Here is a 13010-nt window from a genome sequence, read left to right as displayed (position 1 = left end):
ACTTAAAACTATCTTCTGTGTTTCTGGGAACAGTGTAATATTATGTTTGACTTCGTAATAGGCACAGAAAAAGTACGGCAAGCTCAGGACTGCAAGGACCTCCATGTTGTAAATCCCGATTGGCTGTGGAGCTGCCTGGAGCGCTGGGACAAAGTTGAGGAACAGCTCTTTCCCTTGAAGGATGATTACATCAAAACACACAGGTAAGTGGGAATGCGGGGGAGAAGAGACCATGAAAATAGGTTCATACGATTATGCTAACTTGTTCATGCAGCTATAAAATCTGTTTCTGACATTCGGAATGGTGTGCAATGCTTACCAATTTTATGAAAGAACCTTCCATTTTTGTCCCTTTTTTTGCTGCTTAAGCTGAAGACTGTTAAAGGGATGGGGAGGGAGTTCAGCAACTGGCAGACTTGGGAGAAACCTGTGTTACCAGTAGTTTCTTTAGTAGTTGTCATCATTAGCCATTTTCAGCTGGAGTGGTTGACTTTGTCAGTTCATCCACATGGTCAATGCCATCAAGGTACAGGATCATTCATGCTGCCAAATGAAGGAAAAAATGTACACACTCCCACAACACAAAAAATTGGTAAAGTTTGGCACTTTTTTCTGAGACTTGGTAGTGAGGAGGAAGGGAGAACAGAAAAATACAGCACAAAAATCTAAAAGGCATTGGAAGGCATGAAAGTAGAAACAAAAACTGGAAGAAAGGAAGTAGCAAGATGAGGCTTGGGGATGATAAGAAAAAGGGGTGAAAGAGAAAGGGTTAAAGATCAGTGCACTAGGATGACAGCAAATAGAAGGGACAGCCAAAAACTTTATTAACACAGAGGAAGTCAGAGGGCCATGGCTAAAATAACTCATGACAAGATACTGTAGAGCCAGTTTGTTTCTTGACTTGTTATCTGTTTGGATAGACTCACATTAATAGTGTCTTGCAAGCCTAATGGAGGACCTTCCCTTCTGTGTTTAGACAGGAAAGGGCATAGCATATTGGGTTTTCTGTATTAAACTGATACAGGTGTGATTGAGTAAGCTAGAGATTTGCTTTCTGCTTTAGAAGATGCCAGCCCTTTGAGGGCAGAATGTGTGTAAGTCCTCAACACTCTGAAGACACCAGAAGTAGAAACATCTGGAAGTGAGGTCACTTATCAAGTGAGAGACTAGGTAGAGACCCAGGTTCCCTGAAACTTAGGAAAAAGATGTAACCTACTTAGTGCTTTTAAAAACCAAAGTATTCTAGAGTCAAGCCTTATCAGATTTATTTTTTTAATCAAACTCTGGAATATTTATATGGGATGTTTAATTTGTCTCAGAGGCCTGACACTGACCAGTTCTCGCTAGAAATCTGAACAGTGACTTGCAAGTATAATTTTTTGATGTCTGGATAAATGTCAGTCTTTCTACCCATCTTAATTTACTTGTGCATTTTATTGAGACATGATGATAATTTTTCCTACCTCTGTTTCAAATACAATATACCTTAGCTTCATACTTTCACCCCTCCCCCAAACTTCATCTATCTTATTGCAAATACTTTTACTTTAACCCAACACGTGCAACTTCTTTGGAAAAGATTTTCTCCTTAATGAAACTACTTGAAATAGCGATTGCTGGTCCAAAGCACTTACGAAGTAGGGGAGGGATGAACTCTGAGAAAATATTTGCATATAAAATGAGTTTAAGAATAGCAAAGAAGAATAAATAAACTTGGAATTGGTTGACCTAAAGTATTGATGCTGCAAGACTACTTCAGAAACATCCATGAAGGCATATGGTAAAAACTAGTTTTGTGGCACTTCTAATATTTGTTGCAATATAGTTTAATTATATTTTCTATAGCATTGGTTTCATGGTGCTTAACACGCTGTTTTATTTGATTTTTCTTAAATTATTAAGTTTGCTTCCTTTTTTTTTGTGGCACTTCATCATAATTGGATAGTATGCCATAATGGTGATTCCTGCAGACTGCTCTCTGAATATTTCTGCTGACACTTCTAAAATTATGTTTTAAAATGCAGCAGGGTGATCACAGGCAGCATGGTATTTTAACAAATGAGTTTGGATGACTTGCAAATTAATACTGTGTGTTTACTTACTCTCAGAAAATTTGGAAAGCAAATACTAAGATCTGATACAATGGCATGCCTTTGTCTTTGTTGCACGTATGTAGATTATCATGCTACTCTAGTTGTGCAGTTGTTACTACCTGGAAGCAATTTCAGTAACTTTTATGTTAAGACAGTTTTTAAGGAACATTTAATAATTTTTTAATGATGTAAATACAACTTTATCTGTGTGTCTGTAATTTTCTGTTTTAAATTCAGTGATACTTTAATGGGGGTGGAGGAGATGAAGATTTCTGAAGAAACATTTTCAAACCTTTCCCCCTGCCACTTTCTCCTTTAGAAAAAAAGACATGCTCATTTTTTTACGTTTTGGTTAGATAAGTAATTTAAATTTCTAAAGCAATTTTTTCTGACCTTCATCCAACAGAGAGAATAGCCCTGCCACGTTTCCTGATACACACAGTACATTTCAGACAGCTCTGTTTCACCCAACACCCATCCATCCAAAGTCTCAACCTGGTCCTGAAGTTCGACTTTATGATCCTAACACTGGAAAGCTAATCAGGAAAGCCACTCAAACCTCTGGACAGTCGATGTACATCCAGTCTCCAGCTCCTCCCATCACCTTACCAGTCCACGGCGAACACTCATCCTTCAGGTACCTAAAGCATAGCTAAGAGTCACTTCCAACTATATTTTCAGATGCTGTAGTAAATTTAACTCTTGTTATCTTTGCATTTGATCAAGTTACCATCTTTTCTTTAGTTACTTCGTTTGCTTTCTAAAAAGACAAGGAAATGAGTGAAAGTGAATAGTCAGCTGAAGTGAAATCAGGGTGGTAGAATTCCAGATGCTTTTTGTACCTCACCTAAGTACAACTAGAAACCTCAAAACAAATAAATGAAGCGTGTAGTTTGTGCACTCTAAAGAATGTTAGAATAACTCATCTCTGAATTGAGGCAGCGTAATGTTTTTTTAACAAGTCTTAGAATACTGGATTGGTTTTTGTCTATAAAATATATCTGATAGCATTCAGCTCTTGTTTATAAAATTTTCCTCTTCACCTAATTCCTTCAGATGGGACATTAGCTTTGTGCTTTGTTTTGAGACATTAGCTTTGTGCTTTGTTTTGAGAAATATCAGAAGTGGTGGAAGAGGGGTATAGCTAACTGCGTATTATTAAATAAGGCCATATGACCGAGTGCTAGTTAATAATCCTTAGATGACTAAATCAAGACACTAAAGCAGCAGGAGGAGGTGGCGGCCTGCTTTTTGAAGTACAAAGGCTAGCATCTGGACTTTGTCAAAATTTGTGGATTTGGTTAAGCTACAATGACAACACTTGTCTCTTAAGGATGCATAAAATACCTAAAATTCATTCCTGAGTATCTACATAAAAGATCTAACTTTCTGGAATGCTAACAAGTTTAGCAAGGCTTGTTGACTCCAGTGTAAAGTAGTAGCCACTTGAAGGCAAAGCTTTTCTCTTTGTAAAATGTGATCAAAATTCCTTTGTACAATGTGATCAGAGAATAGCAGTTGTTATAAAGCACTTCAGTTTTCCAAACAACTACAAAAATATAAAGCACAATTATAAATGCAGAGTTTTCTACCTTTTTTCTCCCTCCCCGGCCGCTTCTGCAGTGTATTGCAGAAATAGGTTATTGCAGAATAAAGGTTTTGTATATTAGTGTAGCTTGTTATGTTTCCACTCTATCTTCCTGTTGCTAAATTATTTCAACCTATGTTTTCTTCAGTTGTCATCTTTTTATAGGCTTTTTCTTATTTCAGCTTCCTCCTGTCAATACAGGCTTTTTCTGGAGTCTCTTTTGTTTGTGAAGACACCTAGTTTTCAGTTCCTTTTTAACCGTCTTTAAAGTCTGTATTTTACTTTACTATGGCATGTTAAATGAACAGGAAAAACTTTAAATAATCAAGACGTAGCATGTATCCAGAGAGGAGCTGAAAAAGCTTTTGGTTTTGTTTGTCAGTTATTGTGGAAAGGAATTTGTCTAGAACTGGGAAGGTTGTACACGTATATAGTTGTCATGACACTTCTAAGATGCTTCAATATGATGGTTTATGTTGATATTAATGCATTATTCCATGCTTTAAAAATAGTTTTTGATGTTTGTTCTACCTTTGTCAACAACTCAGTGAGGAGTTTTGTCCACACCTAAGCCTATTTTTCTTTGATGCAGAGGTGCTTCTTCACTTGAACATCTTGTGGAAAAGAGAAATATATTCAGCTGTCCTCTTAGTTCTGAGTTTCTCAGAGCCCCAGAAAGGTTTTGGGGTGGAGTGAGACTGTATTTCCTTTCTATTCCCTTATTTTATTTCACTTTTGACTGTCAGTGCTCAGGGTTGAGATGCTTTAATGTAAGAAAGTGAATCCAATTACTCAGTGCTGCAACTTCACTCCATAACTAAGCAGCTGTAAGAAAAGAGATTAGCATAAGATATATGCTGGGAAATAGTATTTTCATCATTGTTTCCTGTTGATTTGGTTCTAGTGGTAAAATTAGTGACCTGTAAATACAGATCTCTTAATTGGGGCATGTCTGTATTCCTCAGAGCAGTTCCGCTATCTTCATTTAAGATAATGAGGAGTGTCTTGGTAAAGGCAAGGAGGAAAGCAGTGCAGTGATCAAATACGGCTTTAAGTACAGCTTTAAGTACTTCTAAAGAATAGGAAGTACAGTGCAGGCAGAGCACAAAGGCTGTAAAGTAACAAAAAGCCAAATAGCAACAGCTTAGCTCTGTTTCGACTGAGCAAGAGCTGAGGCAGAAGTACTGTATTGTTGCCTTGCTTTGTCTTAATGCCTATATCAATGACATATTTTAAATATTTTTTTAAAAGCTTCATGTTCAATTTAAAAATTGATGTGATATTTGACTTTAGAGAAAATTACCTTAGTGCAGCAATTTCTTGGTAGAGGACAATGTATTTTGTGTCTTGACAGATGTCATGTGCTCATATGTTCACCTCCTTCAGAAAAGTGAGAGTATTTGCAACTAAGCCACTGAATTTAAGCAGAGTTACATAAAGCTGTTAACGCTCACAACTGTTCCTGTTGTGGATGAATGTAGTCAAAGCCTCCAATAATCTTCTTTGATAGTTCCTAAAAACTTCATCTGATTCTGAGTTTCAGATAGTGGGCCACAAAATTGCACTGCTGCAAGAGGAAAAGCTTGGGGAGATGGTAGCCGCTTGTGGCATAGCGATGGTACTTGGTTTCCTACTTTAAGAAGAGACCTTGTGCTGAGAAGATAACCTCTGGCAAGGCTGGTTACTGAAAAGGGCTTCAAGTTATCTGAGTACCATTTCATAAGAACTGTTTCAGTTCTTGCTTCTTTTTATTTAGGGTTCAGCATTTTTAGTTTCTTTCTTGAATTCAACATGAAACATAATTTAAAATAGAATATAATTAATTATCTACACGCAATTTACAGTGAAACCATCACCAGTGAATTACAGATGGCTCAGTTACTTTGGTCAACATGTGACAGACATAGATCTTGCTATTGTGCTTGGCTCTGTGAGACTTGGAACACCTGCTCTTTGTCATGGCTGTTGTGGCCTGAGCAGAAGCGTGGCAAAGCGTTTGCAGCTGTATGGGAAGGGGAAGGGAAGGGAATGCAGTGCTGCTTGGTGGCTGCTGACAGTCAGCAGGAGCTCTTCTCTGGCTGAGAACAGGAAGGATTCCTTGTTAAAAATAACTTGTGTGTCAGAGCTTTGACACTCCATGTGTATTTTCAATAATTTGCATTTTCATGTGGAAACAGTATTCTACAAACATTACAGTAAACACTAGAGTTGTAACAGGTCATGAGATGTGTAATGTAGTGTTGTCCAAAAAAAATGCAAATGCTAATGGTGTTTTGGACTAGAATAAAGAAAAAAATAATAGCACAAGTTAAATTCTAGTGAACACTAAACATACGCTAACAGATGAGGCAAGGCTTAAAATATGGATGTAATTTACATGTGAGAAGTTAAAAGTGGCACTGTGGTTTTACATAATGCTAAGATGCACCAAATGTTTGTTTTGAAAAGGTGTGTCAAGCAGATGTTGGTGGCTGAAGCAATTCTTTAAGATTCATATAAATGAATTTCACTTATAAAATTTTTGTGTCTTAATTTACATGCTTATTGTTACAATTTTTCCTATCTAATGTTAGCAGTCTTGTTATGACAGCAAAAATCCAAAGTACCAAATTGAAATCATGAATGGAATTTAAACATTTTTAACATTTTCATGATTATAATGCTGGTTTAGCTTTTGCCCTGATGCTGTATCAATGAAAGTGTTAAGATGCTTGTTACTTCCAGAAGTGTTGAACCTACCCTGCACATGCATGTCCTTGTGCATGTAAGACTGATAAGCACCAACCAACCTGTGCAGGGTTGAATATGGTGTTATTTTTGAAAAAATACTCATGAATCTCATCTGATTAGAAATAAATGTAAATTCTTGCATTTGTATGTCTTTAATCAACATAACAAGCAGCTGAAAATGTAAAGCCTGAAAATTGTCTTTGATAAAATAAAAATGTTTCTTACAAACCTTAAAGAAGTCTTCGTTTTATATTGGTTTTGGAATGCTTTGTGAGAAGTCCTAGCGTTTCTTATCTAGTAGCAGTTGGAAAATACTGGAAAAAAATCTGATACAATGCTTTAGAAGCTGTTAGTATGGTTATTTTACAGTTAATATTTGTGTATGTGGTCAAGGATGATCTCACATTTTATGCTGCAAAAGCAGGAGTTCTCGCTGTTATCAGTATGATAATGTGTTCTTAAAAAATACTAGATTTATTTATAGTCTAAGAAAATCTGCTTTGGCTGCCTGCTACATATAACTTGTGTATAACTTGGCCATGCCAAGTTATACACGTTTTTAATACAGTTGTGTAAGATGCTTATACCTTTTGTTTTGTCATTCTCTGTTTTACGAAGAATGTAAATAGCGTCACTACCTTTCTTTGGCTAGGGGTACCTATTAAAAAGGTGTGGAAATCCTATTTTAAAAGATCCTTTTGGAAAATATAGTGGAATGCTTTATTTTTTTTCCTCTTTTACCTATTATTATCTGAGAGCAGTTTAATAGCAAAAGAAAACTGTGTGGTCTTGTAAAATAGAAAACGTGGGGGGGGGGGGGGGGAACAAAAAAAAAAAATCAAATACCCCACCCAAAACCAAAAAAACTGTTAAGCTGTGATGAAAAATTTTCACAGAAAACCAGTAAAACAGTTTGGTTAGTTCATTTCCACATCATCCAAGTCGTTGTTTTGGCTTCATAGGAGATTCCACTGTACAGAAATGACAGACTGCAAGAGGGCACATTTCTGTCACGTTGCTGAGCAGTGCTGAGCTGGAGCTGATGGGGGTCTTCTGCAGCAGATAGCGCAGTTCTGGGTAGCACAGAAATGGCTTGGCACTCTCCCAGCACACCCCCCCCTCCAATTCAGGAAATTAATTTACATCTCCTGCCACCTATCTGAGGGATCTGAGAGGAGAGAGATGTGTATTTAGGAAATATGAGCCCTCAAAATGAGCTCAACTGACAGCTTCATGTGGCTTTCAGATTTCATACATTCTGAGACTGAAATACTGATGTAGAAAAAATCTTGATATTTAGGTAACCTTCTTAAGAAGTTATCACATTCATGAGAGGAGAAACGATTTGGTGGAACCTTACCTATGACTGGATTTATATAATGTAATAATGACTTTTTTGGGTGGGGCTACTGATCTAAAGCTGTTTGAAAATCCAGGCTTAATGAGAAGCAGCCATCCTGTGCTAAAACTTTTGTCAGCAGAGACCACACTGTACCCTTTCTCAGTCGTCACCACCACCCTCGGAAACATCTTGATGGTGTCTAACCTGGTAGTTACATCTTGAAATAGCTTGTGATTTCAAACACAGTAACTTTTATACTTGCTTGTGGTAATCATTCCCCACACACAGAGTCTTACAGCTAACATAAATAATTTGTGACCCATGGGCTTTATGACCTGAGATCTTTGAATAGGATTCTGCGTGCTGCTGAGCTGCTGTAATGTATTCCGAGAGGTTAGTGTGACAGTGCAATATTTGTAGTTGAACTGTGTTGTGTAGCAGTTTTAGCTTCTACAAGTGTTTAGTAGTTAAGTTATATTCACAGAAAAAATTTACCCAAGAAAGATAGAAGTCTCCTGCTGTTGTTCTAGATGTAGTCTATCTTTTTGTTACTATTCTAAAGCAATTCCCATGAATTTGTTATTATTTTCTCAATTTTTATGAATATTTTGACATTCCTTTTTGTATCTGTATGTTCTGGTTGAATACAGTAACGAGGTAATAAAATAGACTAAGAGAAAATGCTACCATATTTGAAAACGCTAGCCAAAAAGAAGTATGGTCTGGTTTGCCTCTCATCCAGGCTTAGCATCTGGGAAATGTCTGAAGATTGAGGCTGCAGAAATGAGCTTTCTACTTGCAAACCTCTTGTCTCTAAGGTTGAGAAATAGAAAGGTATACTTTGAGACTCAAGAATACAAGCATAACATAATTCAGGAAAAATATATTACAATTGTTTTCTGAGTGATAAATATGTGAAGTGACGGATAAACGCCACTTGAGCACAGAACTCAGGGAGTGTAGTGATAGGATGAGGAGTAATGGCTTTAAACTGAGAGCAGATTTAGATTAGATATTGGGAAGAAATTCTTTACTGTGAGGGTGGTGAGACACTGGAACAGGTTGCCCAGAGAGGCTGTTGATGCTCCCTCCCTGGCAGTGTCCAAGGCCAGGTTGGACGGGGCTTGGAGCAACCTGGTCTAGTGGAAGGTGGCCCTGTCGATGGCAGGGGGGTTGGAACTAGATGATCTTTAAGATCCCTTCCAACCCAAACCCATTCTGTGATTCTATTCTGTGATTTTAAGGGCAACTCATCTGCAGCTGCTGAAGCTCTTGGTTTCAGGAAAGGTTTGATGGTTACTTACAAAAACAGTGGGAAGGCAGGGGAATGAGTACCTTGTCAAAGGTAGAATAAGGACTGAAGCCATCATACTGAAAATAAAAGCAGTCCTTGGGAGACTTGATCTTTCTTCTGTTGATGAACACAGAACCCTATTAAGCAAAGTTGTGGATTTTTAGCAGTCATAAATTGTTTTATTTTTTTCTTGACCAGCTCTAAGTCAATTAAATCTTTCTTATGTGGGACCCCTGAAATTTTTCAGAGTTGTTCAACCACATCAGCAGCAGATGTTTGAAGAAGAAGACCTACCAGCAAGTGAAAATGAAGAGCAGCCCGGTCCATCTAAGCGGAAACGCCAGCCAAGTATGTCTGAGACAATGCCCCTGTACACCCTATGTAAAGAGGATTTAGAGAGTATGGATAAAGAGGTGAGCTTAACTAATTCTGACAGGTTTCTAACATAATGATTGTTAGTTATGCATAACAGTTTAACTTCTGTTAAATTATGCATGTATGTGAACTGACCGTGTATGCCACTACTGTAACTTCACGTAAAAGCCACAGGAGACTAAAAAGTGGAGTTCAGGCTAAAATGCAGTTATGTTCTGCAAAGGAAACTTGAATTAAGGAATGGGAGTACTCTTGTGTGTAAGTAGACCTTTAAAGTAGAACTTCATTTAAGTGTAGCTTTGTCACACAAAACATCACATCTGCTGTGTGTTTAGCCTTGCCAGGTGTCACTTTAAACTTTTTTTTAAGTAAGTCTTCAAATAATCTGGACAAAATCAGTGGTGGGATGGGAGAAGAGAGGTCTGTGGATGTGAAAGGCACAGGCAATAGAGAAAATCAGAGACACAGAGGGGAGCATGGGGCCTCGTTATCTGTAGCCATGTAATTGCAGTGTTAAATCATAGCTATCATGGTTCTGCAGGTGAAGGGAGCTTTCTGTTAGAGTGCACTGTACTTCATACAAACACACGTTATTTGAAATTCATTGTGAACCTCTAGCAGCTGCTTATTTTTCACTTATGCTCGTGTGTGCTTTTTTCAGATGAGCCACCCATCTTACATAATATGAAATGGTACACAGAGGAAAAAATACCTATCGCTGCACATGATGTTTTCATTAATTCATTGTGACTACATTGTGACTGTGTGTGACTACTGTAAAACCTAGTGACCCTGGATCTTGAATTCATCTTTGAGCTTAGATCATTGACTGGGGTGAGGACAGGAGCATATACCTTGTCAGCTTCTGTCAGTAAGTTGATTACAAGGTGCTAGCCATAACAGGCCTCAAGTTATCTTCAGAAAATATACTGAAAGTGTGAGAAGGAAACTGCATGTTTCACCAAGGAAAGAAAGTTTATGTATACAGTATAGCATAATTTTGAGATGTGCTGTTGCTAGAGAAAGATCCTGGAGGAACTTTGAGCTGGTATTCTAGGGAAAGGTCCAGTAACTTTCAACCACTGTGGTGATACTCTGAATTTCAGATGAGTGCAAGCTTTTAACTTTACCCGGTAACTCTCAGAGTTGACGACTTCTGATTTCTTTTGCTTTTTGTTCCAGAGGATTTTGCTGATTTGATATCAGACTTTCACAAGAAATTGTATTTCTTTTGTCAGGATGCCAGTCTCTGAATCCATCTGTCTCTTCCTTCTGTGTTGTCAGTGATACTTAAAGCAAATTGTTGTTATGGGTTGTTTTTATGTTTTTTGTGTACTAACATTTTTCTAATGGTGTGGCTTTTGGAAAACATTAATGAATTGCTGTTGCAATGTATGCATGAGCCAAAAGAAAGTGTGCATGTTTTCCAGAATTATTGCATAAAGTATTTATTTGTCTGTTTTTAAAGATACTATTTAAGGGACTTTGTTAAAAACCTGAATCTTCTGGCACTGTTCATTTTGTGACTGATTGCTCTCTATACTGCTACCATTAGACAAAAGACACTGAAGTTTTTCTACCTATCCTACAAATATAAACATCTTAAATTGTGGTGATTTGTTTTTAAATTAGGCCCTTACTTAAGCTGCATATTATGCTTGGAAACTAGACTGCATGAACTTCAGAACAAATGAAGCTGAAATTCCAATGGATTTTTTTTTCATAGGAGATTTAGCTTTGGTTCCAGGAGTATGATTTGAGGTTATAGTTGCTGCCAAAAGCTTTCTCTTCCACCAGTCTCTGTTCCCACCCCTGTGTGTGTTAAACTTACATTTCTCTGATCCTCAGGCAACTGAACCAATAGAAACTCTTGGGTTTTTTGTATGGGGGTGTGTTTTGAGGTTTGGTAGGGAAGGAGAGTGGGAGTTTCTGGTAATTTGGCTCCACAACATGATTTGATCAAGGATCAAACATTAGCACTGAGACATGGAGAAGGGGGCACACAGGACATATATTGGGAAGGCTGAACTGTACATGGTAGTGCCATCAGGTCATCATCTCCTGGGAGCTGACTATAGAGACAGCCAAGGGAGACTAACCTTTGTGGACTAGCTTTGGGACTGCTAGCATCACCTTGGTAAAGATAATGTATTCATGTGCAAGAAATGTAATGTAAGTAATAAAACATGATTTTATGGTGGTGTGTGGGAGTACACTGATGAAACGGGGAGGATGTGTGGTGATGTAGTCTATAAAATATAAAAGTTCAGTGGAGCATACACAGGAGATTCTGCTGTCAGGAACATTATCAAATAAAGTGAAAATAAGCTTGATAAGCATTGCCAGTTGGTGCTCAGTTCACTCTGGTGACACTGACTAGTTTATCTTCCACAGAAAAGTGTTTGCCTGCATCTCATTCTTTATCAAAACTTATTAAAGGGTAAGAACCTTTCTGCAATCATGTCAATAAGAGGTGTGAAATTTCTGCTTTCTGCCACAAAAATGCTTTTGCTTTGTTTGTATCTGTTCTAGTCACTGTCAGCCACAAGGTCTGACTGCAGACTACCTTGGTGGAGTGAGGGAGTCCATTTCAGTCACAACAGTTGTGTTTTGCTCCACAGCTACAAGTGCTAGTGCTGATACTGTTGGGGCTAGGAGTCTATGGTCCAAGAAGAGTGAAATCAAGTTAGTGTGACTTTGCTGCGGTGTAAGCCAACCCGTCTCAACTGCTGTGTTCCTGCCCCTGAGCCACTGTTGAAAATCATGCGACCATACAGCAAGCCAGTTCAGGGAGCTGGTTTGGTCAGAAAAAGATCACTTTCCAGGTTAATCTTCCAGCTTCCTGAAATAACTTACCATTGCTGCTGCATGAGTACTAGTGCCAGGAGCAGGCAGAAGATGCAAATAGCTGAGAATGATCAGTGAAGGCGGAACTGCAGCCCTCTAGCTTTAAAACTGCATTCTCAGTATTTCTGGTGAATTCCCTGGCAAATTCAGATAAGGATTTTTACTAGATCAAAAGGAGTCTTTTAGGTTTAGATACTGGGATTTTTTTTCAATGAAATGAAATAGGAAATGCAAGTGTTTAATAAACGTTAATAAATAACTCCTTTGCACTTAACATCAAAAGGAAATCTTGCTTATTCTTTGCAAAAATCTCTGAAAAGGGCACACAGCCCCAAGCAATACAGAATTTGCGTGTAGTTTATACATGGAAGAGTTTTGTTAGAAGAATCAAGATGGAAGCCATTAAAGAGAATTTAATTAATTAAACCCCTTTTCATCCTTAACCTATTTAAACATCTGTATGTTGCTTTTCCTAGTAAAAAGCAGTATTTGTTCCAATAATCCATGAGGAAGAACTGCCATGGATAGGCATCTCTACTAAAATTTGATCTTACATGAATTTTTATCTTCTCTTATCACTTTAGCTGTAGTTGTACTCTGGATACCAAATAAGTCAAAGGAAATGAATAGCGTCCAAGCTATTGGGTTGCAGTTTAAGATCACTTAGCCTTTTGTATCTTTTTTTTTTGTGCCAAATATCTGGGAGACCTGATCCAGTAGCTTCTTTTCCCTCTGATATGA

General features: G+C 37.8%; 1 protein-coding gene across 3 annotated transcripts in view; it reads left to right on the top strand.

Moving 5' to 3' along the window:
• The window catches only part of CTDP1 (CTD phosphatase subunit 1), a 116438-nt gene that overhangs the window by 42163 nt on the left and 61265 nt on the right, over positions 1 to 13010 (top strand). For 2 of the 3 annotated variants that reach the window (XM_074870475.1, XM_074870463.1), the window contains 3 exons: positions 62 to 203; positions 2500 to 2730; positions 9295 to 9460. In XM_074870475.1, the coding sequence (XP_074726576.1) occupies positions 62 to 203; positions 2500 to 2730; positions 9295 to 9460 (539 nt within the window). Of the gene's footprint in view, positions 1 to 61; positions 204 to 2499; positions 2731 to 9294; positions 9461 to 10083; positions 11313 to 13010 lie in introns of those variants that run through there. The other variant, XM_074870483.1, reaches the window with a different exon arrangement.

Source organism: Strix uralensis, chromosome 1 (assembly GCF_047716275.1).
Source record: "Strix uralensis isolate ZFMK-TIS-50842 chromosome 1, bStrUra1, whole genome shotgun sequence".
Taxonomy (NCBI): domain Eukaryota; kingdom Metazoa; phylum Chordata; class Aves; order Strigiformes; family Strigidae; genus Strix; species Strix uralensis.
Note: the sequence above shows the minus strand (reverse complement) of the source record. Positions and strands in the feature narration are given on the sequence as shown.